Source organism: Simochromis diagramma, unplaced genomic scaffold (assembly GCF_900408965.1).
Source record: "Simochromis diagramma unplaced genomic scaffold, fSimDia1.1 OVJJ01000602.1, whole genome shotgun sequence".
Lineage (NCBI taxonomy): Eukaryota > Metazoa > Chordata > Actinopteri > Cichliformes > Cichlidae > Simochromis > Simochromis diagramma.
This window is the reverse complement of record NW_024387040.1, coordinates 9,422,565-9,448,832: the sequence shown is the minus strand read 5'-3', so window position 1 is coordinate 9,448,832 and position 26,268 is coordinate 9,422,565. Positions and strand designations below refer to the sequence as shown.

At 42.4% G+C, this 26,268-nt stretch overlaps 1 protein-coding gene and 1 pseudogene across 7 annotated transcripts in view; both read right to left on the bottom strand.

The window, feature by feature from the left end:
- Positions 1 to 5,873: 5,873 nt before the first annotated feature.
- LOC120741223 lies at positions 5,874 to 8,729 on the bottom strand (annotated as a pseudogene).
- A 128-nt stretch (positions 8,730 to 8,857) lies between these two features.
- The window catches only part of slc4a2b (solute carrier family 4 member 2b), a 46,821-nt gene continuing 29,410 nt past the window's right edge, over positions 8,858 to 26,268 (bottom strand). For 5 of the 7 annotated variants that reach the window (XM_040043977.1, XM_040043980.1, XM_040043979.1 and 2 more), the window contains 21 exons: positions 25,996 to 26,164; positions 25,672 to 25,907; positions 24,770 to 24,894; positions 23,729 to 23,949; positions 19,787 to 19,923; positions 17,659 to 17,839; positions 17,424 to 17,559; positions 16,698 to 16,899; positions 16,509 to 16,617; positions 15,860 to 16,044; positions 15,421 to 15,637; positions 15,122 to 15,328; positions 14,859 to 15,007; positions 14,557 to 14,751; positions 13,928 to 14,155; positions 13,733 to 13,822; positions 13,457 to 13,623; positions 11,787 to 12,040; positions 11,532 to 11,701; positions 11,017 to 11,190; positions 8,858 to 10,777 (listed from right to left, as the gene is read on the bottom strand). In XM_040043977.1, the coding sequence (XP_039899911.1) occupies positions 10,697 to 10,777; positions 11,017 to 11,190; positions 11,532 to 11,701; positions 11,787 to 12,040; positions 13,457 to 13,623; positions 13,733 to 13,822; positions 13,928 to 14,155; positions 14,557 to 14,751; positions 14,859 to 15,007; positions 15,122 to 15,328; positions 15,421 to 15,637; positions 15,860 to 16,044; positions 16,509 to 16,617; positions 16,698 to 16,899; positions 17,424 to 17,559; positions 17,659 to 17,839; positions 19,787 to 19,923; positions 23,729 to 23,949; positions 24,770 to 24,894; positions 25,672 to 25,907; positions 25,996 to 26,164 (3,633 nt within the window). In that variant the 3' untranslated portion in view covers positions 8,858 to 10,696. The other 2 variants (XM_040043981.1, XM_040043983.1) reach the window with 2 other exon arrangements.

The following is a 26,268-nucleotide window of genomic DNA, read 5'->3' as shown; positions in this document are numbered from 1 at the left end:
AGCACTGTGGTGCAGAGGTCATGTACAGGAAGGCAACAATTAAGGGCCAAATTGCAAAAACAGTCTGAGAAAGTGGTAAACAAGCAAGAAGGAAACACTTGAGCTCTAGTATGTTTCCGGCTTACTAAATCCACTGCAGCTGTGCCCCTTGGCGTGCATCAACAGATAAACAGATACATGTTTACTGTATGAGCCCCTGCGTAATTATGAGTGTCTGTAGATACGTAGCAAACATCACTGTCTTCTTGGCAACAATACTCAGCTGAAGTCATCAGCAGATCTGGGGAGCCGGGGATAAAATCTGCTGCAGTTCAGTTATCTGCCTCACTCTCTCAGCCTCACATCTGTACAATCTTTAGTCTATTTGCCCCCCAAAGCACGCTGCATCTTACCTTGCACATGCAGCCACATGTACACCACTCATACCCCTGATATCAGTCTAAAATTCCAACATGATTTTTTCCCCATTCAGATTTGTTGCATTTTCAAAGTGTACCTTTAATTTTTTTGAGCAGACTGTAACTGTTTTGTTTTTCTGCACATAAATCTAAATGCTTGTGAATGTTTTAAGTTTCAAAGTTCACATAATCCAACAGAGATGGGAAAACAAGTTTGAACCTGAATTCTCCGGAGCCACAGAGAACTGCGGCTGAAAGCACTGAAAGCAGAATTTAAAGTATTTTTCTCTTTATTAACATAATTCAATGTTGCCTTTTAAGTTTTAGCTAGAAACATTTATGTTCTTCAGCAGAGCTTTAGAAGACTGTTGGTGCAATCAGCAAGGCTATCTCACCCTATTACAGATCTGATACTGATGTTTTTATACAGAACGTTAAGCAAAAACACTGATAACCCTGATTCTGGTCAAGAGTTTTCAAAAGAGTCGACAGCCAAATCTAAATGATGCTTACCTCCTGTTCTAACTTCTCCACAGTTCTCAAAAAGCGATAATGGTTTTGGACCTTATCGTGGGTGCTGAGCTGTTTTATTGCCAGATCCACTCCTTTCTTGTAGATTTCAGGCAGCCCATTGTAAGAATCCTGAGCTTTGGTGGAGTACAGCACAGCAACTGCACAAACCAAAAGCAGCAAGCCGGCAGCCATGTTTCTCTGAGTCTGGGAGGAGAGCAGGGCAGCTTGGAGAATAAAGACCCGCGTTCAAAACAAGCCCTTTTATGGCTTTAGGAATGACAAGTGAAACTAAACATACCTATCAACAACAGACCAGCTGCACTCACTGTTTATATCCCCCAGTTTCCTGTAATACCCAGGAGGCCACAGACTAAAACTTTCAGATGGAAAACATGCTCAATGTCATAATAGGAATTTGTTCTTACAATAGCTAACTTATCCAGAATACGATCTAAAGTGTGATTAAAGCTGTGGATTAGCTCATTGACAATCTAACGGTACATCTAAAGACGACCATCTTCAGCTGTTATGCTCTAGGAGCAGAAACATTTTCTGCAGGGATGGGGTTACATAACACCTGGGGATGCTTACGTAACAACTTCATTTCAATGAAACCACAACTCATAAACATTTGTTAGTCACACACATTGCAGCAAATTATCACAGCAAAGAAAACTCATTTCATTCTACTTAAACCAAAGAAAAAGTAAATGCACAGGTATTACACTGTTGTAGCCGAGCCAGTTTTATATACTTCATAGATCAGAGTTCCCAAAGAGGCTTCATAATAATATAGTAAAGGAGAGAAGTAACAAACGTTTGTAAACATTTTATGGGGATTAGATTGCTTTTATCCAGTAACTTTTCTGGACCACAAATGACACCGTGTGACAAGAGGCCCCACTGAGGGACCTTTCAAAGGCTCGTGGGCTAAAAAGATTGAGAAGTACTGGTTTAATAACTTGCCAATATCCTCTGTTTTAAATGCAAAACTTTAACATCAAGAATAATGACAGTTCAGAAGATTAAATACATGTCATCAGATCAATAGAGTGGAAAAAAGTGAAATAATCGTCACTCGCATGTTCTGACATAGAATATTTTATTTATGCATTTATTTATATTTATAGTTTTGCCTGTTGTTACCACCACAGTGGGTTTTAAAAATAATAAAAGTAAGATGTGATCAAAGGACAGACTTCTAGCTTTAATTCAGAGGCTCTAATAAAAGTTTTATATTACCTGTTTATGAATTAGAGCCATTTTTATACACAGTCCCCCCATTTTCAGAGAGTTAAAAAATAATCAGACAGAAGTAAAGCAGATAAAAGATTTGGATTCAAAGTTTATTAGAATATAAAAAGAATGCATACATTTACTTAGCAAGGGAGCTAGGAAGGTTGCATTTGAATGAAATATGTTCTTCACATGATGAATGCCTCTCAGAGTGAATAATAAAATATATAATAATAGTTTAATAACATTCCAAAAGACAAGATGCAAACATCATACGTACATCTACCAAACTACAGAAAGGTTAAGTGCAGACTGACAAGAATTTACCTGTCTGATTGTAGTTTTTTAGATATTTTCAGAAGCAAAGACACTAAATGCTGCATGTTTTCTAACAAAACTTTCACTCTTTGCCTGTTGATCCCAGAAGAACTGTTGACCCGCTGCTGTATCCCAGTTTATTGCAGTGCTCCAGTCTGCCTGCTGTCATTGCCTGCCATTCATAACCAAGTAAAGATAAACATGTTTATCATTGCAGTGCGGTTTCATCACTTATGACAGGCCACAGTTAGAACTTTGGGAGAGACTGTATTAAAGGTAAAGCAGGAGATACTGACTTGTGTGATGGCCGGTTTACGGAGGCAGTGAATATACGGTTTGGGCTCTGGTTCGATTTCTCCTCTGTGCATTTTGTAGCAGACTGCACAGTCCATCAGCGGCTGCATGAATGCACAAGAGCAAAACAGCATAGACAAGTTAGGGCAGGCCATTATCCTCACATTCCACAGTCCTGAGCCGAGTAACTCGCCGAAAACTCACTCTGTCGTTTCTAGGCTCACACGCTGAGGAGTCAGTGGTCCCTTTTTCACAAGTGGTGGGTTTAAGGTAGAAGTGGTGATAGAAGAAGCTTACATCAAAACCCATCTGAGAAGAAAGAAGCAAAGCAACCCAGATGAGTTTTAGTTCATGAAAGCATCATATTCTTTATTGCTTATAGCACATTTCCTGATGATTTTAATCCAAATACACCATAAACCATTAACTAATAACCAGGTCTTACAAAATAAATGATAAAAAATTGAGCAATAAAACTGGATTTGCTGTTCAGTACCTCATAGTCCGACTTTGAGACACTTCTTAAGAAGACATAATGATCTTGGATTCCAGAGAGAGAGTGCAGCTTCGCTAAGGCCAGATCTACTCCTTTCCTGTACGTTTCAGGGAGTTCCTGTGCATTCGAGGACAAGAAGAAAGCTCCGACGCTGAACAGCCAAACCAACAGAGCAGCCATCGTTCTCCTTGTGGCCATAAGAGTGAGGGTGATGTGGAAAGAGCAACAGACCACCCCCTTCTGTACTGTTTACTCAAAGACAGAAGAACACCCTGCCCTTACAAGGGAGAAAAACAGGCGTTTCTGTTTTGATTATGCCTCAGTGTTGATCCAGAGTAGATGTCTGCATCCTCCCAACTTCTTTCTTTTATCAGAAAGATTTTTGACATTTAAAAAGTAGTTTTAGTTTTCTATCAGCACAATGATAATAAAGTAGTACTGAATTTCATGTAGAAAATCACAAAATAAAGTTGGATTGATAAAGTAACAAAGAGAACATATACTAAACGGGCGACTCAGGGGGTTGGGAAGCGCATCTGTAACCGGAAGGTCGCCGGTTCGATCCCTGGGCTCTCTGTCCTGGTCGTTGTGTCCTTGGGCAAGACACTTTACCCTACCGCCTACTGGTGTTAGCCAGAGGGGCCAATGGCGCGATATGGCAGCCTCGCTTCTGTCAGTCTGCCCCAGGGCAGCTGTGGCTACAACTGTAGCTTGCCTCCACCAGTGTGTGAATGAATAGTGGTATTGTAAAGCGCTTTGGGTGCCTTGAAAAGCACTATATAAATCCAATCCATTATTATTAAACTGATTTACATTATTTTACTGAAGGGAAATCTATTGGTGCTCCACAGGGTTCAAGAAGAAAACTAAACAGCAGTGACGTTTGTAGGATTACTGAAGTTTGGCTAGCTGGTATATAATGATGTGCTACGTGACCGCTAGCGACACAGCTATGTTAGCATAATATAAACTTTTTTTCCACCCGATAAAAGTTAACGTGAGTGTTCTCGGTGGTCAGGAACAAATGTAATCGCATGGCAGGATGCTGTAAAAGGACCAAACTTCAGCCAGGAGAACAACTGAGATAATCCATCCACAATACGAGGTTAGTCATTCATATACTGCTGCATGGGCTGGGCTGTAGTTACATCCTAAGGTTTTAAAAACTGAGCTTAAATAAATGATTAGCGGTAATAAAAGCCGAGGGAGGTCAACAGTGATCACTGACTGTTTTAGGAGCTTTTTGAGATTAAATAGAAGAAAATACATAACATTAAACATGTTAACAACACAAAAGCCATATTAAACGCAGACTACTTTAGGCCCGGAAGTAGGATTCGTCACGTCATCACTTAACGACCGGATTGAGCTCAGTGGATCCAAACAGCCATTTTTAAAAACCAGTCAAAGTCTTTATGGCACCATAGCAGTCACCCCCCCCAGTTGCAATTAAAAAGAATGTAGGTTTTAGGTACTTTTGCATTAGATACCAATTTCAGACCAGCAAGCATACATCCATCCTTTATATACAGTCTGTGGAAATGAGTGTTTTAATTTCCTCACATAACAGGTAAAAAAAAAAAGCTCATCTTCAGTCCCTGTCTATTAAAATTTCAGATCAAGTCAGGAACTGAAATTAATTGAAAACAGATACTTTAAGAACCATACAAATAAAAAGCAGAGAATAACATTTAAAAATACTAAATGTGTAAAAATATCCTGCTCGCTGATAAACTGCTTGAAGATGGCCAGATTCAAACCTGGAAACTTTCCCTGCAGATTCTGCTCCATGTTATCATCATTGCACCATTTCACTCCTCATTCTAGCTGCTTGCCTTTGGTAGCCGATGAGCTCATGAGTGAAGACAGAAGAGATGCTGTCTGTGTCAAAGCCTGATTCTTCTACCTCTGCAACCCAGTGGACAGGTATTCAGTCCCAGCCTTTCTAACCATATGTTGTTGTAACTATCCACTGTGTTTTCATGTTAAAACACCTATGTGCATAATAATTATTCTTCAGCATAGACAAGTCATCATCTTCCATTGAAACAATGGGCGATCGCATTAAACTGCAAGGAAATTTTTACCGACCAATCAGGGGGTTAGACATTTAGACCATAGTGCAGACTGGTCGTTAGGCCTATGTGACTTAGGCCTGACATTGTCACCATGATTGTAACGCATCCAAAATGGCAAATAGGTTAATGTCACATGGTTAGGGGTCACATGCCTGCAAAACCTCCATATGCAAAGATGTGAATTGATGCAAATTCAAAAACAGATATTTGTCTCATGGCAGCCACAGCTGTTTTGTATGACTCAGTGACCATATAAAGGAATTTTACTAGTTAATAGGTTCACCATAGTTTTGAGAGCTTAAAGTCAGATTTGTGCATTATATTGTAAAGAACCTAATTAAAGTTAAACGAGGCCTGGGCTGCGATTTCATGCAATTTCCATTTGTACCACTAGATGATGCAGTGGGCCTGTGTAAGCTTTCAACACATTTTTAGGAAAAAAAAAAAAAGAAAAGATGACAAAGTTAAACGGGGATCACTCAACTGATAAAATGTTGCCCCCTGGTGGTTAAAGTTTTAGTTAAAGACGCAGGTTTACTCACTTTAACCCAGTGATTTATTATTTTGGACAGTAACCAATTAAAATGACTCAGGAAGAAAAGATCCAGCTTTTCCATGCTTTGTTATTTCTGTATCCAAAATGAAAAATTATGTGCAAGTATAATTTGTCTCTTTCCACTAAACGTGCTCGAATATTCTGGATCATATTATAAACACAAAGCCCTTAACATCAGTGTAAATAAAGGAAATAAACCTCCATATGCAGCCACTGTCGTCCATGTTTACAGACCGTCACGAGTAAAAGCTGAACCAGTGTGTGGCAACCTCTGGTGGGCTTATGAAAGAGGAGACTATTACTTTTTATTATACATGTTTATTTTTTGTTACTGGTTATAATTTGAAAATATGTCTTACAAAAGATTCTAAACTTTCCATTGTTTGTTTGTAAACACATGATACAAATTCAGTTTATCATCATCTAAGCTAGAGATTTTTTTATTAAAGCAAACTATCCATTAATAGACACACACACGACCCTGAATTGGATAAGTGGAAGAGAAAAGATGGATGGATGGAACAGCTGAGTAAATGTCCATCCATGTAAATGTGAAGCAGTGTAACATTCATAAATATGTAATATAAAGGATTTAAAAACACATCACGGGTCTGATTTTGGGCATTTTACATTAATCATCTGTAAGTCTTGTGGTAGGGCGACGTCCCTCTTTAAGTGGGACTGCATCGCATCTTTATTCTTCCTCCTCCGTCCCACATCTCTGGTGTCATACAGCTCACCAAAAACATACAAGCTTAGCAGATTTTCTGAATATGATGAAACTATCACTGAGAAAATGAATCAGCAGTATGTACTCACATATCCTCTGTGTCCTGTCCAAACTACAGTGTGTCTGTAGAGGCCTCTGACGGTTAAGCAATAACTTAAATTCAAATTGGTGATGTGTCCCACACAAAAAAAAACTAAGCACATCTATTTTGTTGGGACCTGGTCGCTCTAAGTGGAGCTGTATCTGCCCTATGAACTACAGTACAAAGAGCTTGATGCCCCTGTTGTAATGTATCCGACTCCTTCATCTGTCACTCACTAACACTGCTTTTCGTTTCTCCCCTTAAATATTTAACTCCTGTCTTCACTTCAAGTTTCTAAATATCACAAACACCTGTTCCTACATGTACACCCCCTTTCAGGCTCCAATCAGTTCAGTTACAAATACAACTCAGCCTGTCCCAAGTTACTATGGTAAACAGGGCTTTTCTACTATACTTGAGCACTCAAAGTGTTTTATATGTCATGTCTCATTCATACATCACATATTTCTACAATGCATTCTGTTTAACATTCACACACATTCATGCTGAACGCATTGGAAAGCAAAGTGGGGTTTAGCATCTTGCCCACTAAGAATTATGCAGACTGGGACCAAACTTCCAACTTCCAGCTAGCAGATGATCTGCTCAACCCCTTAGCCACCTGTCAAGTGCTCTATGAGGGTAGAAACGTTTTTGCACAGCAAATGAAGTCAGCTGCCATGAATCAGATGTGCTAAAAGGCTGTACTGTTTTCTTAAGCGTCATACTGTCCGCTCAACAAGCCCTGAGCTGGAAAACACCTAGACCACAGGTGGGCAACTCCTGGCCTCGAGGGCCAGTGTCCTACAGGTTTTAGATTTGTCCTCGATCCAGCACAGCTGACTAAATTACCTCCTCAAAACGTCTTAAACCTCTCCAGGGGGCCTGGTTATGAACTAATCATGTTATTCGGGTATGTTGACACAGGTTGTCAATAAGCAGATTCTGTGGTTTCAGGTCACGATGGAGCACTCGGCGACAGTGACAGAAGTAGATGCCCTCCAAAATCTGGTAAAGGTAGCTCTTGACCAACATAGAGTCCATGTACTGGCCAGAGGGGATGGAGTCCAAGTATTTCTTCAGGTCCATGGACAGGAACTCGAAGATGAGGTAGAGACGAGATTCTTGCATTAGGACGTCTAGGAGTCGTACAACATTGGGATGTTTCAGCTCCTGGAGCAGAGAAACCTCTCTGACAGCTGTGCTGGGAACGCCCTCCTCCTCACTCTACAGTCGGATCTTCTTCATAGCCACAATTTGCCCCGTTGCCTTTTGCTTACCTTTATACACAACCCCATATGTACCTTCTCCGATTTTCTCTATTTTCAGGTAGTCTTCCATTATTGCCTGTTTGTGCCTCGTTGGGTTTTTTGTTTTTTGTTTTTTTACAGACACGAACAAACCTCTTCAGTTTTGCTAACGCTGCACTACCAGCACATAAAAAACCTGCACCTGTGACCTTAAACTAAAACTAAAGCTTCAGGAATACTTTCATATCACTTCACACTTTTTGCTCACTGGCTTCCCTTCAGGTTCCAGGTTTTACAGATTTTATTGCTGAGAATCAGAAAGTTTCTTGGTCCTCTGAGCCCTCTGCTCACACACATTGCTGGTCCCTCACTTTTAATATGTGGCCAGCATTAGGAGTGAGACCCGTGCACCTGTCCACACTCTTGAATGTACCGTCCATGTAATAGTAAATTGAATGCATGCACACACACTCATGCTTTCTTCATGCTTCACAGCATATCATAGACCAATATGTGAGTCAGATTGTGTTCTTGCAGACTCAGTCTTGATGTTTGTTTGCACATTCATTGAAACCATCATATTTGTCCTGCCAAACTCTCTTTTTTTGCTATTTTAAAAACTCTTGGATGTTAATTTTACAACTTTTTTTAGTCAAATACCAGATCATTAAGAGAAGATTGCTTCCACCTGTATAATTTCTGTTTGGTGGTATGGCTGCTCTGGGACTTCCTCTACCTTTCATTGGAAAAGCAGTGGAAAGGAGAGCAGCACCAAGACGTGATAGGTGACAATCATAGAGCCCAGTTCCTTGTATGTGCAGTTGGGACTAAATATGTCTTCTGTGCATCTACCTTTTCTCCTTCCTCCAAGGTGTTTTACATAAAGACAGCCAAACAGACTCAAACGATAGAAAAGAACTTTTATTCATCATCAATATTTGAACCATTATTGTACACGGGAACATCAGCAATAGCCTGAAGACTTTATTGCTTTGAAATGAATCCACATACTTTTAATCATCAGCATACTTTGACATACACAGACTGCCTTCACTCCAATCACAGGCACAAGAAGCAGACACAAAACTGACACTCAAATCCAACCTCTCATAAATATCGCCTTCACTGCCGTGGGCGTGCTGCAGCTGAGCGTGTGTGTACAGAAGAAAAAAAATATTGTGTGACGTAACCCGATTAAGGCTTCTAAAGCAGCAATTACTCCACAGATTATAAACAGATAAATAACAGAGATTTTTGATTTATGCATGTCTCAAATGTGCAAACTACTGTAACGTGTGCCATCCTTAAAACACAGGAGACACCAATCACTTCATGGTCCCACAGGCACTTCAGATTTTGTGCGACTGTGACATGAAAAAGGCAACAAGATCACAGCAACAGTGAAACTGGCCCGCCTGGAGGGAAACGTAGTGCTTGAAACATGTAGGTGAGAGTAACAGGGGCTGAATATTTAAACTATTTGACACAGTCAAAGCTTTAACCAATCCATGAGATTGTCTAAACAGGTTGTTTGGAAATTTTGTCGACCAGGCTGACACAATCGCGAGTGACATTAAAAACGAGGAATGTCCTGCTGTGAAAATATTTTAAATTAGGCTGAAAATCCTTCAAGTTAGAGGAGATCTAACGTGACTGAAGTGCAGCTTATTTTTCTGACCACAAAACTATTTACACGAGACATTTGGCACAAAGAAACCACCGTTAACCGACCACACGAGAAATGAGACCTCAGAACAAACTACATTAGTGCCCTACACGTGTACGGGTGTGTGTGTATATATATATGTGTGTGTGGAGACATTTTAAAGTACACTTAATAAGCCACAGTGTCATTTTCCGTTTTAAAAAAAAGTGTTTGCACGATGAGAAATGTGATATGATGGCATTAGTTTAGAGAGAAATTGCATTTTTTTGTAGTTTTCTTTTTTCTTATGGAACGTCATAACAGTCCCACAAGATCTCCCCCTGCTGGTGATCTTCACTCACCACAGGTGAAATATAAACATTTAAAATGCTGCATTTTCTGCACAAAAACAACAAATAGTTAAAGTAGGCTAAAAATCACTCACAGATCATTTAAGAAGCAAACTAAAGCAACACTGATTACATAAAATACAGTCATTGTTCAGATTTTGTTATGTTAAAAGTGCTACAAGCTTTCGTGTAAAGTGATCAGCTGTCTAAAATAAGACAAAATAAAGAAAAAAAAAATCTTAATACCTTTATATTTCCTTCGTAAGGCGCTTGGTGATCTTAAAATGTGAAGAAAAGAATGTGAATAGCAATAACTCATAAAGCATAAAGGAATGTATCCCGTATATCTTCCACATATTCAATGTGAATCAGAGCAACTTTCAGGGCTAAAAATCAATCAATCGTACACGTCTATCTACTGTTAACATGTTTAACTCGAGCTCGAGATAAAGTCATTTGATTCGGTATCTCTTGTCCCCTGAAATGTTTAAAATAAAAACAAATAAACTAAGCGAAGAGTTTCCAGCTGCTTTTCCATTATTTGAGACACAAACTGTTATTAAAGCAGCAGAAAAGCTTCTTAAATAGTGAAAAGTTAAAAGCCAAAGCAACCTTTGACATACTGCATTTCAATGTCTTGATGATGATGATGAAGAGGGACATCGCTTGAAGGACGCCGTCCCAGAACTCTAACTGGTGATAACTGACAGATTTTCGGCGCGATTTGACGATGAGAGGGCTCGCTGTGGATCACACCGGCATTTGCATCTCCGAGTACTCGTCGTGACACTCGCGCTCGTCAAACTTTGGCTCTGCGTCGTCAGCATCCAGCTAAAAGAAGGACAAGAAGTCACATTCAGTAACCTGAACCACTCGAACAGTTGTGACTCCGACTGTTAAAACAATTTGTTTATTTTTTGAAAATTGTGATCTGATGTCTTTTGATCAACATCAAGCCTAATGTTATCGATTTCATCAGTTCCATAACATTTAAATTATGTTTCCTTTTTTACCTCTACAGTGTGTGTCAGCGTAAAGCAGGGCACTGCGCCCCCCTGTGGTTAACTTACGCATGCCATCTCTCTGACAGTGAAGACCCGTCGCAGCACAAACATCTTGACGGGGACGGTGAGGATGAGGACAAAGGGGAAAGCCAGAGACGCCGCCGTCGACATAATGGCCCACAGCACCACCAAACACACCAGCTGGATGCAGGTGAAGAGATGCATGCGCAGCGTGCGGACCTGAAGGATAGAGAGGTCGCTCACATATCCGACAAGGACAACAGTTTCTGCAGGGAGCGCTCAAAAAATTCCCAAATGTAGATACGTATAACCTTTGCAAACTATTTTAGGGGTTTAAATAAATGTTTAGAGGTTGTGTGGGTTAACATAGATAAAGTCTCCCCTAGCTGGAAACCGCTCTGAGGGAACTCCGGCGTTTTTAAGTGTGCAAAACATCTTTTTTGTGACAGACCGCAAAAATCCTGAAACTTCTTTTTCTGTTTGTTGCTGCTACAGCAGAGCATCTCCATCCTCACGTCCTTTACTTTGGCTGTAAATGTGTGTTTTCATGTTCCTCTCACCTTGCGTACATAGGTGTGGTCAGGGTGATACTTTGGTGGCATGAGCAAAAGCATCATCCGCTCCGTTAGCTGGATACCGTTGAGCGACATCACTCCCATGTAGAGGAAGATCCCGAAGAGCACGGCGAGGGGGATCTGACACAGCAGGTCGCCGATCACGATCGACAGGCCTAACGGAGGAGAGCGTTAAAGGGTGAAAATTCACACAGGACAGAGCCACGGGAGGAAAGAAAAGATGATAAGTCTGGAACTCACCAACTAAGATTGCAACCAGAAGCCCGGTGACCCGCTGCTCCTTCACCTCCTGGATGCGAGGTTTGTCTCCGGGAGCGACGGCCTTACTCATGACGGTGAGGGCGTTGACGTGGGTCACCGAGCGAACGGTCGCAGCGGCCATCCACGGCAGGCCGAACAGAGCTGAGGTGCCGCCCAGCACCACGATCAGAAGCAGGTCCAGATGGAAACCAGAACCTTTGACAAGCATGCGCTCCTTTTTACTAACTATCAGCCTGCAGGAAGCCGGGACAGAGCCAAACGTAAGAAACACATTTCAGATTCATCACATATGATGAGGTACGGCATTTTTTTTGTGTGTGTGTGCTTGTTTATCTGCATTTTGATGCGTTACAGAAGCTAAAACACTAAACACATCGTTTAGAAAACAGCTTAAACATCTGATGGGTTGAAACTGGGAAATAGCTGGAAAATTCAATCTTTGGTACGACCACCTTTATTCTTCACTCTGGGTAAACTTACTCCTTTTGTCCTCAACTTTTTTAAGGACACACTGCACACCATGTCAATTTGACTAATAGTTTTTTTGCAGATGACCCTGTTAGTTTCATATATTCAACTAAAGGAATCAGAACTAATTGTGTGTTTTTGTGACAGGCTGCTAGTAACAAAATCCCTAAAGATATCATTTCAAACTGGCTCTTTGCTAAATTGTTGGTTATGTGTAGACACAACAGTAGTTCATCCCTTTTGAGTAAGGAGTTTATTTTATGCTTGAATGACTCATGAGGTCAGTGCTGAGCAATTTAAATAAACAAACAAAATATTCCTCTGAAAATGGTCAGGTACATGGAGTGGACTGGACATGAGTGGTAAAAGCAGCCAATGTCCAACAAAACTGGTCCAGAAATTTTGGTCAAGACGAATAAATGATAAGAAATTCTGGCTCCTTGGAAGAAAAACAAATAAATGAGCAGTGGTTAAAAGTTTAAACTTGTGCACGGTACTGTACATCACGACTAAAATACACAAAACTTCCAGAGAATCTCCCGATTCAACAAAATGTTGGTCACTAAAGAACTCGGCTGATGTTTTGTTGCTGTAGTTTACTTGACCATTTCAGTTATGGTAAAAATGTAGAAAATAATGGAAAAAAATAAAGGAATATCAGTTAGGAAATAAATAATGACCAGGTGCATTTCTTCCTTTCTTAGTAAAAAGTTACAAATAGTTCTCTACTAAACTTGTTTGACCCCACATTTGGATTATTCTGTACAGGTCTTTTGTACTTTTAAAAACGTAACAGATTTTATTTATTTGATTTACGAATGACGTCAGTTTACAAAACCTATGAATAAAAAACGTCAGGTGCCTCCACCTGTAAAACCATTCCTCGTGTTTGGGGTCCCCGTCCCTATTCCTGTTTTTGCACTTTAATGTCGTGTTGTTAATTTCCTTACATCCTGCAGTGCACCTACCACGCCCCCCCAATGTCGTTTGTAAAACACGAAACCGATTAACAACCTCCTCTGCTACTACACTGACCAGATCAATATCCCAGGACTTTGACTTGATAGTGTCCACAGGGGAAAAAAATAAAAAGTGTTCCTTAAGGAGTTTTTGAGCAGCGTATAAATGTACACCAACTCTTCAAACATCTGCCTGTGTGATGCGGCTCCAGCAAAACTCACGTGGTGATCTGAGTCTCCATGAAGATAAGGATGAAAACCAGCAGAGCGGGCAAGCAGCAGGCAAACATCATCCAGATAGGGAATTCCCCATTTGATCCAAGCGGACTGATGAACCAGCCGCGCTTGTCGGAATTCGTCACTGAAAATCCACTGGGGACACTCAGTTTCTGTAAGGAAGACACGAGACAAACTCCCATCAACCTCTGAGATAAGGAGGTTCCTTATTTTTCCAATATTTTGCATGATAAACACACTGCACAGTCCACTGAGTCTCACCTGTGTGTATGTGTCTTCTATGGAGTAATCCACCAGAACCATGATGAGAATGGCGATCGGCACCCCAAAGTCTCCAATAATCCTGCGTATCTAAACACCACAGACGGCACGGTTTAAAGAAGACTGCTAAATGTGTCACATCAAACAAGATCAAATATTTGCTGCAGATCTTAATTACAGATTTCAGCTCCTCACCCTTCCAGGGAAGAAAGCGCTGTTCTTGAATTTGCGCAGGTAGAAAGCGATAAAAAACGTCCCCGCCATGAGAACCAAAGAGAGCAGCGCCGTGTTCGGTTCCCCGCTGACCTTCACAGTCGCCGGCTGGCTGCTGTTTTTCATCATTAGGGTGATGTTTTCCGCCAAGTCGTCTGCATCGGTGCCGTTGTTGAGGGAACAGCGTTTCAGCGGGTGCTCCTTGAAAATCTGCACACAGAGTTTCATATTATAAAAAGGTGCTCACGCAAACACGCTGTGATTACTTTTCTTAGACGGATTAACAGGTATCGCAACCACTCTTTCTTTGAAATGAGATTAGCTCGTAGCAAAATGCCTTTTAAGTCCGTGCCATAAAACTCTAAAAATAGCAGATCTTCCAAAAATCATAAGTCTGGACCATAATTAAAACTCTAAATCCATTTAGGATTCAGGCTCCATCAATCAGAAAAGATTTCAGGTGTGCTTGTTAGAAAAACACTCTCATTTCGACCCCGACTTCTGAACCCTGTCCAGAGATTAGTCTGCTCTGCTTAGCGTCAGCGGCGCAAACACACAGCGTGCCAACAAAAACTTTTTCTAATCAGGAGCTTTTCACGTCTCATGTGTACCCTGACAAGCTTGATGAAGGTCTCGCAGATGAAGATGAGGGAGATGAGGAAGGAGAAGATTTCCTGGGTGAAGCGGGAGACGAAGCGCACCAGGAAGCTGCCTTCGAAGGCCACCATGGTGACCACGATGATGATGAGCCAAAAGCCGATCCAGACGCGGCCCGTCAGGTACTCTATGTCGTTTGATGTGCAGAACTGTGAGCACAGAGACATTAAGCACATTTTTTTTGCCTATTTAGTAAGTCACCAGCATTTTTAACATTTTTGAAATTAACTTCATATGTTTTTTTAATGCAACTTACACTGTAAAAGGCTTCTTCAAAGACCAGCAGAGGTCCAGAGAACCCCACAACCAGCAGTGGCTGAGCCCCGAGCAGACAGAAGACCACCCCCTGCACTGATGTTGACACAATCAGCTCAGAGACACCGATCAGGCCGTTTGTCTTCTCACCTGGAGGCAGACCCGGGGTTAAAAGGTTAATCAAGAGGCCACTATTACCAAAACATGGAGAGGATTTGCGATATGAGGTGTGAATACGCTCTCAATTCCCTCACACAGACTCACCCAGCAGACCTCCAAATGTTATGGCCGGAGAGAGGGCAGCGAAGTAGATGAAGATAACTGCGGCCATGCACTGGCTGTTCAGGGCATCCTTGAAGTCGCTGACATACTTTGGGTAACGCCGCTGCACGTCTCGTATCAGCCCACCAAAAGGCCGTCCAGTACGCTCTAAGGGGTCGTCTGACTTTTTCGAAGGTTTGAGGAGTGCCTCTGAGTGACGACAGAGCTTTACGTTAAAACCCACAAGAAGGCACCTAAAATCAAATCCGAGTGAAATTCCTAATTGAAACGGAAACACTTACCTTTTTCTTCAAGGCTTTTAGGCTCTTTGGCCATTAGTTTGACCTCGAGTTCCTCCCTCTTCCGCAGCATCTCCCTCTGAAAGCGGGCGACAGACCGCAGCAGTTCATCACCTCCCACCTCTGAAGGTGGCAGCACGATGCTACAGTCCAAGAAGCTGTTGATGGCGTTCAGCAGGTCCTGCCTGTCATCTGCCAGGTAGGCCGCCTCGTGGAATTGCTGAAAGATGATGGCAGAAATAAACCAATTTACCCAACATCATTGGTGCCAACAGAAACCTACAGGTGTTATTTTATTTCATATAAATGTAAAATTCTTCTATGTCCTCCTTCACATTTTCCAAAGTTGACCAGTGGTCCGGATTAGAGCCTTTGCTGGGCCGATCCTGGCTCCAGGGGCTTATTTTTGACACCCCTTGTCTAAATCAGCACCACCACTCACCTTATCAGACATGAGGGTGGAGATGGAGCGTCCTATCTGGTGGTAGTCCATGCTCGTAGTGGCGGGTCCCAGCAAAACAAAGAGAAATCTGACCGGCACTGGCACTTCCAGGACGGACTCCAGCTCCACCGCTTCCTGCAGCCGCACAAACGCCATGGTGGGCTGCTCCAGGAAGTCCACGCTGCCTGGGAAACCACAGGACATGATGGTCAGTGTGCAGAAAGCGCTACATGCAACCAAAGGCAAAGTTTTGTAAGTAGTAACCGGTTTTTAGACTAACTGTAGTTAAAAAAAAAAAAAAAAAAAAAAAAAAAAAAAACTAGTGGTACAGCATTACCTGGCCTGTGATTTTAGTCTGTTGCTAGGTGGTTGCTGGGGAACATGATGATTTCATATATAATTCAAGTTTTTCTGGGTATAAATTAGATGTTACAATCATGACATTAAATTTATACCATGCTTTTATAAAAGTGTTGTAGGTGCATAAAAACCTATAAATGGGTAATCTTAGCCCGTTGATTGATGGTTGCTAGGCAATGTGATGCCATATTATGTGATATAGATGAGAACCTTCAGGGGCCTAAGATGTACCTGTGTGCCACAACTGCTGATGCTGTAAGAGAAGTTCATGGACAGATGAGTAACTTACCCACGAGGACCACTGTAGCCTCGGCATTTTCAGGAATCTTCTCCAGCAGCTTCAGTTCATGTTTGGACTTGGACCGATGCATGCCAGGTCCGATGCTCGGCTCTCTCTGCTGGAAACAACACAAGAAGTGTAAATAAGGACGACAAAGATCCCTGTAATATTCTGCAAACTCTGCAGACTCGGACTTACCTGCACTTCATTCTTCTCCATGTCGATGTGCGTGTCTGTGTCCCCCGTAACGCGAACTGTGCCCATGAGGGGGTCGGTCACTGACGGCTCGGTCTGGTTGGTGTGGTTGACACTGTGGTGATGCGCTATCAGACTGCCGAGGCTGGCTGCGGAGATGTTCCTGGGGAAATGGCTACTGTGCTCCTTCTCATCGCTCGGGTGACTAGGGGAGGCAGAGGTGGGGAGAGAGAGGTTGAACAGGAGGAGGAGAGGTAGTGACCAAGCATGAAGCCATCTAATAGCAGGAAGTGTGTAGCGGTGAGGAAAAGAAAACACAGTTTAACCAGCTTCCATTCTTAAAGCAAACATTGCTGATTATCACAAGGTTTTTTTATGACTCCTTCAGGAACTTTAAAGTTGATGTCATCTCATTTCCACCTCCATTTTTTTTTTCCATAAGTTAAATGTTCAGGATACTGCACGTCTAAAGAAATACCCAACAGCAGCAGAATAATCCATGAAAAGCTGAAGCTAGTTTGTGCACATACATATACCCGGTCTCCATTTTCCACACCTTGCAATTTATCATTTAACTACCTTGAGACATCATCGCCATTGCAGTGCACAGCATGTGCCACATTTTTTCAGATCATTAACAAGAACAGGTTCACCTCAAATGGCACTGAATGCCTCTGTAAGATGAAATCTCTGCTAGCTTATTTGTAGCACTGAGGCACTGCCAATCACCTGTGTTTGAGCAGCAGGGCTCTGAGGACGTTGGCCCGGTCCTCAGCTTTGATCTGGTCAGAAATAATCATCTGTTCCACCACCTGGTGGGCGATGCCAGGCAGGGTCTTCTGGTCCAGGTCCAGCAGCACCGCACCTGCAAATACACAAGCAAGCTGAGCTCAGTCGTCTATGAACCAGACGGGAGACTTTCAGGCATACAGCTTACACAAACACACTCAGTCTCTCTCTTTACCGTGGGAGATGGTCCTTCTGAGTTCCAGCAAACTGCGGAAAGACAGCGAAGCGACGTGAGGCTTCCCCCAGCGGTCCGTCTCCTCTTCAACATCTTCCTCAAACTTGATCCAACGGGCCGTCTCCTTCCACTGCAGCTCCTGGTTCTTGTCCATTGTCAGCTCGTTCAGCTCCACAAAGACCTGAGGTGATTTACATGCATACGGTCCACACGTCATCACATGCACATTCGTGCCAAACACACAGAAACAGTGAGTAAAGCACTCTGACTGGTCAGTTTGTCCAACTTTTCTCATTTCTGTTTTGTGCCTCATCTCATCTGCCCTTGATCCTGCAATCAATCTCAAATGCCACGCTCAAGGATATCTCCACACCTGAAGGAGAAAGGAGCTATGGTGGTGTATGAAGAAACCCATCCTTCGCTTTAGCATATTAAAAAAGAGGCACAGGATAAAGCTAGAATACACAAATAACAGCAGGAGGACCTAACAAATGTTGGCGCTAACATTTCTGATTCCTCCTGCCTTGACTCATACATTCACATATCTGCTCAAAACTTAAGAAATGAGGAGGGGAAACTTTAGTGATTCATGTCATGCTTTCCAGAAGTGAGCAATCTAAAAAACATACTCAGCACACAAAGATAAGTGTTGTTAATCCTTAATCTTCTAAGTTTTAAGAGTAGAATCTGTACAGCCTTAACTTTCTTCCCCTTGAGCATCCAAAAGCAGTTTTTATAACTGTACAAATTTGTAGTTTCCGACAAAATGTGATGCAGCTGGATGCGCTTTTTACAACTACATTTGTCAAAAAGCTTCTTTCGATGCCAAAATATAGCTTAAAAGCAGCAACTACAATGTTAATAACCACTTCAAGCATGCTTAAAATGTGTTTACAACTATTACAAACTAAACAATTTACACATCCAGCTGCACTTGAAAAACAAGCAACTACAAAGACTGCTGTGCATCAGCAGCAGCAGTCTCCCAGCTGCCAGGATCTGTTAGGGAGAGATTAATTACGCCATGCTGGGTCAGTCGAAGTCCTCCGAGTAATGATGTCCCAAAAAAAAAAAGCAAAAAAAAAAGCAAAAAAAAAAAAAAAAAAAAGCTGCAAAATATTCCCTTAGTCCCTGCTGCATGCCTGTGAAGTCACGCTCACACGGGATCAAACCTGACTCTTGCCGGCCATCCAGCCTCACCTTCTGACGAGCCATCTGTCCGCATCTGTGGACGCCTTCTGTCCACGAGGCAGAGCGGTACAGAACCACCGGCTGCAAACGGTGCAGGAAACTACTCAAACGCTGACCCGACCGACAGTGCCACAAAGGACGGGACCTTCACTTTCACACACATCCCCACACAAGTAGTTCTTCCTCATCACACACACCTGACAGGGACCTGTTGTTTACTGGGGCTGCTGGGGGCTCGGAGCTGCGTATGGGAATCTGTGTGTGCGCGTTAATAAAACATAGCTCCCCCTTTCTCGGGAGCTCCCAGTGTCTGGTTACCCAAGCTCCCCTCTTTTTTCCTTTCCGTGTGTGAAAGGAAAGAACGAATTCATTCATTTTTAATTGTCTCCTTCTCTCCCCAGCCCATCGGCAAAAGAGTCGAGCCACTGCTAAATTTGAGAGCGAAAGAAGAGAAAACATTTCCTGGACTTTGAAGGATTTGAAATCTGAAGTAGAAAACAGAGCCAACCAATTACGACTGGGTTTAAAAGCCCTGCTATTTACTTTCTGACCACACAAACGTGTTTGTTTACTTCCACTACAAAAGTGGAAGAGTTTCACTTTTAAGAGCCGCTCGTCTTTAAACTCATCTCTTCCAAAGATCCCTGAGGTAAAGAAATCATTTGAAAAATCAAAGAAACTCTTAATCTTTCACTGAGGTGATGACAGCTTCCAATTCAAACTCTGACTTTCCTCAGTTTTATCTCGACATCTTTATCTCAATTAGGGTCATTCAGACTACCACACACAAGCTAATTTAAGACCTTATTCTTAATTCAGCCCAGTAGATTATAAATGTGCTATAATAAGATTTTTATGCAGTTTCTTAAAATGCAGTGCTTACTAACAACATCAATTTAAGACACCTGTGCGACGTCAGTGTGAGGTGTTGTCTCACCTCATGGGGGGTGCGATCCTGCTTGCGACTGCGAGTGGTCGGCTCCTTGTGGTCCTTGCCGATGTGCACCACTTGGTTCTTGGTGCTCTTCCGGACCAGGTGTCGGCGCATGCCAGGAACATCTTCAAAGCGATGACCTGGAGTAACGGAAATAAACATGCAGCAAACTGTAGCTCCATGCAACACAACAGCATCAGGTCTTTAGTTTGTATGGCACATTTTGTTTCTTTAGCCCAGAGATTGGACACATTGACCTTCCACCCTTTTAAATCTCAGCCCATTTAATCACAGGCCTCTTCGCTTTGTATCTAAGGGAGTAGAGTTACTCATGCTGGCAACACACCAGGCACTGAAAGGATGAGGAGAAAGAAACGTGATGACAGAGACAAATGGTTCTGTCAGGTGTTGGAAGTTCAAAGATCAACAGATCCGCTGATTCATTCAAGTTGAATTCAGAAACCGAGGAGATGACAGCTTCACACTGACAAATAAACTTGAGAAAATGAACAGGCCTGCTCTTCAACAAGAAATATGCAACAGACATCCAATTACTTAGGTTTTAACACTAAAACACTATTTTTGAGACCATAAGGGAGCCTCGACTCAATCTCACATTTAAATGCATTAACTGTGGCCATGAAAACCGGATCATTGAACAGGAAAGCCTACACAAACCCCGAAAAGCTCACATCAACCTTAAATGACAGTCTGCATCTGTTGAACAAGCATCGTTTCTCTGAGCTCACTCAAACATACAACCACAACATCCAAGTTTATTATATTTTCAGGACTTCTACAACCTTTTATGACATCCTGTTTATTCTAAATTGATCTGTTAATAAGTTAAAACACATTCAACACAAAAACGAGTGAAATTTTCCTTAAAAAAAATATATCAAAGCTTACCATTATCAGAGCTTGCATATCCTATGTAAAAAACACTGAGGCTTTTCTGGTTCTTCATCAAGGCTTTAACTCATTATCTGATAACCGGGCAGGCCTCGCCAGGACAAAAGATGAAATTCTGTCCAGAACTGACTCATTGGTTCTCGCGTCACTTGTACAACCTTCAAGTTTTATTGGGAGGGCCTCTTGTCAGGTCACTACATGATGTTTGCCTGCACTTTGGGGCAGAACCTGGAAAAAAATGAGCCCTGGCTGGCGTTAAGGAAGAGGAGGGTTTCTGCTGCAGGCATCGAGAGCATCTGGCGCTGGCGCAGCCACCTTACTGCGTGACCCCAACCCTCCTCCCTCCTCAAACTGAAGTGTTGGACTTGTTTTGACAAATTGGAAAAAGTCGCCACTTCTTGACCGGCTCCTGACCCCCGCCGGAGCTGAAGCTTTCAGAATGCATCAGTGAGCAGAGGTGCTAATTTGCTCGGGTCGAACAAAAGGGGAGGGACAGTGATCTAATAATTCCTATTGTTGAGCGGCAGCCAGAGACGGACACTTTCCCAGGATGATTTAGGGTGGCGGGAGGTAGATAAAAGAGGACAAAGTATGTGACAGTGAACCTGTTTGCAGGCTCACCTCTTTCATAATGACCAAATATCACGCCCACACTTCCATCCTCAGCTGCCTTGTTTTGGCCCTCGGGTCTACTTAATTCTTCCTCTGGTTTCACTCCTTTAATGATTAAAGGTTGGAAACAGAGGTCCGGATTTAACAATTAGCCACCATGTTGGCTCAGGCCCGAGTCCAGGACCCTCATCTGACAGCGGGAACAGCTAATTTAATAATGCAGGCCTGTCTGCCACAGTTTCTGATAAGCTGCTGCTCTCTGCGGAGGAGTCGGCTCCCTGACGCAAATCACCTCGGCCCTGGACACTACCCCACGCTGGGCTTGGGGCCGGGAATGTCACAGGGCAGTGGAAAGCAGTCTGCAGTCAAACAGAGAAGGGCCCCACACCTTCACCCTGATGTTTGCGAAGGAATCTAAGCAAAGTGACTAGCTATCAGTTCAGCTGTATTTAATCATTTCTCCAGCTTCTTTAACACGCAGAACATGTTTTAGTGCAAAGTACAAAGTTTGTGTTAATGCTGGCGAAGATTAACAGCAAATGATATCTACAAGAAAGAGTAATGCGTGAGTAATACCATATTTTTAAATGACATCCCCAACAGTGTGTTTTAAACTTTTTGTAAAAGGTGCACTTAGGAGATTTCCTGAAAACAAAAGAATAATCTACTCACATCAAGGCACTTTTATTGTAAGGCAAAGATCCTAAAATATTAGATAGAAAACCAACAATCACACAGCCCCTCTGAACAAGCACTTAGTGACTGTGGGAAGGAAAAACTCCCTTTTAACAGGAAGAAATCTTCCGCAGAACCAGGCTCGGGGAGGAGGGGCCATCTGACAGTTAGGGTGAGCAGAGACGGACGGGAGAAAGACACAATGTGGAGTGCCAGAGTTTAATAACTGCTAATGCAAATACAGTGAAAAGAAATGAGTGAAGAAGAAGCATCGTGGGAAGCCCACAGAGGCCTAGGCTTATTGCAGCGCAACTACAGGAGGGTTCAGGGTCATCTAATCCAGCCCCATCTTGAAGCTTTATCAAAAAGGAGTTTTAAGCCTGTTCTTAAAAGTAAAGAGGGTGTCTGTTTCCCAAATTCACAGTTTGAGCCTGAAAGCTCTTCCTCCCATTTTACTTTTAGTTACTCTACGATCCAACAGGTAAGCCCACAGTCTGACAGTGAAGTGCTCTAATGGGGTGATATTCTCGCCGCGGGATTTTGAATCAGCCGAAGATAACATCAGTTTTATATGAATTTAGAAGCAGGAAATGCAGGGGCTTTATCTTTTTTTTAATCCATGAAACATTTTAACAGGATAAAAAACAAAAAAAAGTGAAGTCCCATTGATTGACCATCAATGGAACTTTTTTCTTTTTTGCATTCACAGTCCAGAGACAAACTGATGATTGTAAATATGTGATTATCTGTATCACCGCAATGACCTGTATCCCACCTCTCTACCTATGACAACCTTAGTTTTGTTGAATAAATCAATAAAAGCAATGGTTGGATTTTTTACTAATAAATAAAATACTCTAATAGATCCATCACCTCAGACATTTTGCCCACAAACTGCGTATAAATACTTAGTCTTAGGCAAAGAGCAAAGCAGACAGACAGCTGGAGACACCACAGATGAGTAGTCATACCTGTTGTGCTTTCTCTGGAATCCACCTGAAGAGTGTGTGCAGAGTTGATGTACTGTAGTCTATTGTCTCTCCTCATAAGAGTCTGGACATGCGCAAAAAGCTAGCAAGCACTCTTTTGTGCACACAAAGCCCTGCACTCTTCACCTGATGACGAAATTGAAGTCATATGGCCCACCGGAGGCTCAAGGATGCAGAAACCATAACAAACCTTTACAGCCTGAGATTTGGTGGATTATGCTGTTTAATCACTGTCGGTTTTTTTAAGAAAACATCTTTCTATGTTTAACAATAAGTCACTATGTACTGCTGAGCAGGTAAGTATACTTTGTACTATTTTTTGTCCAACCTTGCAAGCTGTAACAATCATCATTTTGTAAAGCAGACAGAAACTGCAGAGTAGGGAGATGATTATCTGTTGGGTTTATCATTACAAGGAGCTCATTTTACGTACAGGCAGTCATGTGAGCCACTGGTGATCCCAGAATACAGATAGAAAGAATGCTACATATTTACCAGAATACACAAAACAAAGAGGTAACGAGTCCTCTTTTAACAATATCAACGGCCAATAAAAAGCAGGAGAGAAGCGCTTTATTGCTCACATTACATCTCACTTCAATCAACGCTCAAAGTGCGTTTCCTTCAAAAAACACCCCTCAAACACAACCACAGAAGGCTAGTTGGAGGGCACCTATGTCAAATACCCCTTTACACTTTTAGTCGGTGTAGGCTTAAGCCACGATTAGTATCTGCTTGCCAAATGATTCGCACTCACTCTTGATGCCGTCCAGGTCAGCAGAGGCCAGCGTCTGAGCTTCGCTCTCATCAGTGGGGATGCGCTGGTACTTGGCCTGCTCGGCACCCGTCATGTTGCCCGTGCGTCGACGCTCTGTCAGGTCGTAACTGCGGCTGGCGGAGGAGACGCGGGTCAGCGGCGTGTGCTCGGCTGGGACTGACTGGGCAGTGGGGCTGGAGGGCTCAGATGAAGGCAGTTTACTAAAGAAGAGCAGAAAGATTAGAAGTAAAAAAAAATGGATTGTTTTTCATCTTTTATCTTTAGGATTTAACATTTCCCCCTTAAAAACCGGGAACTGTGCACACTCAACCACACATAAAAATCCTCCCAATAGTTATTTCGTTTTAACAGGACTAACATTGTCGAAGTATTGCAGCCTTCTACTGCTTCTCCTACTCTGATAAATGCATGCAAGGTGCAAGTTACACATTTAGCTGCAAAAAGCAAAAATGTGGACAGAGGACAAAGAATTTTAACAACACATCCAGCAAAAATAGACATAATTAACTTACCGTCTAGCGTAAACGCTACTTTACAACCTCGTCTTTAAGTCAACTTCCTCCGCTTTAGGTAAGAATGGTTTAAAAGAAATCTTCTGCGGTTAAGCTGATCTCTAATCGACTCAAAATAAGCAAAAGGTGTATGTGCAGCTTCTTTCAAGCTCAGATTTCTTTAAAAAGGAACAAAGTAAATGTCACAGGTGGAGTCTGGGCTGCTGAGTAGCAACAGGTGATATATGGGTCTCTGAGGACAGGATTACTCTGGTCCATCTGATCATGCCCAGCAGGCTCACTGGATGCCTGAGACATGGTAACGTACAGTGCATCACACACCCCCGCCCCCCGAACAGGCGTGAGCCTCAGTGCTCTCACCCAAACAGGATGGCTGTGAGGACATTTCATCAAAAAAGACAAAAACATGCATTAAGCAGTCATCGCGGCAGGTAAGGCATGATTACCAACCTAACAATCACGCCCTTTTTCACTTCTTTTTGAAGTCTATGAAGCACACTTGACTCACTCTGTGGAAGTTGCGTCTTCATGTTCACCTCCCACACCGGACTGCGGTACGATGTCGAGCTTTCGGACCGAGTGTGGGCTCTCTTTGACACTTTTGGATACATGGTCATCTTCGGAAACGAAGAACTGTGGAGGGAAAAGGAAGCGTGAGAGTGCTGCTTCCTGTAACACGGTCAAAAATAAATAAATCAGATAAATCGAACGTCTCTCACATCCAGACAATGGAGAAACAAAGCCTGTGGAGACTTTTGCACATAAATCAGAGTTATTTAGATGTTGCTGGATTTCAGTATGAATTCAAAGGGAGCAAAAAGTTTCATGCAATCATTTGATTATTACTTGTTGATTTTATGCGAACTCATTCAAGTGGGTTGAGGCAAATAGCCGCCCACTCCGAGTCCGGTTCTGTTTGACATTCCCTTCTATTAAAAGGGGGGGATTTTTCCTGCCCAGTGTTGATTAGTGTTTGTTTAAGAGTATAGAGTTTCTTCTCAAATTCCACCAAACCTCAGGAACCCATCAACATTTATTCTGGTCTAGCTTTGGTCAGCAAATCAAAAAAAAAAAAAAAAAAAAAAAAAAAAAAAAGTCTCTTTATGCTTAAAGTAGAAAATCAAAGGTGAAAAGTTGTCAGACTATTGCAAAAGCCAGAATTCAATATAATTCAAGCTTTTAATTAACCCTGAATTAGAACAAGTCCTAAAAGGTACACAGTAGGTTTCAATTTGGTTTAAAAGAGAAAAGTTACATCACATCGTTCCATTTTCTCAAAGCAAATTTGTATTTAAAACCCATTTTCAACCAATTTTTGTATCAAATAACGCTTCTCGTGGGGTTTTATCTTATTTGCTCCCAAACACTGTGTTAAAAAGACTCAAATGAATCTAATAATAAAATGATTACCTCCACATCTTTGGTTCTCTCTGACTCAGATCGCTCTGACAGAACAGAATTTAGCTCTGTCCCCTCTTCTTCCTCTTCCTCCTCATCTTCACCTTCCTCTATAGGGACACTGCAGGGAGGATGGCTGCTTTTGTGATCTTTATCCTTCTTCCTTTTCTTGCTGCCCTTCCTCCTGCGTACGTCAGAGGGCAGTTTGGACAGAGGCCGGTGGATGTGGTGAGAGGAGTGTCGGTGGTCTGAAACACAGATAAATACATCAATTTCAGAGCTGTTCGCACACAACTGAAAGCATCTCCATGCTTTATGAAGCTTCTGCACGCTCACATTCAATGTCTTCGTCATGGTAAATGTGGTGCTCCTTATCAGGCACGGCAGCAGCAGGCGTGAGGATCTGCTGGAAGCGCTGGACACCCAAGGCTTTATTCAGGTCCCCATCATCCTCCTCTTCTGGGCGCGGAGACCCGTGTAGTGATGAAGCAGCAGGAGCTTCTGGCTGCAACAAAAGATGAAAATAAACAAGACAGCAGTGAAATAAGAATGAGAAAATGCTTCAGATTGGCAACCTGTCCAGGGTGTACCCCGCCTCTCGCCCTATGT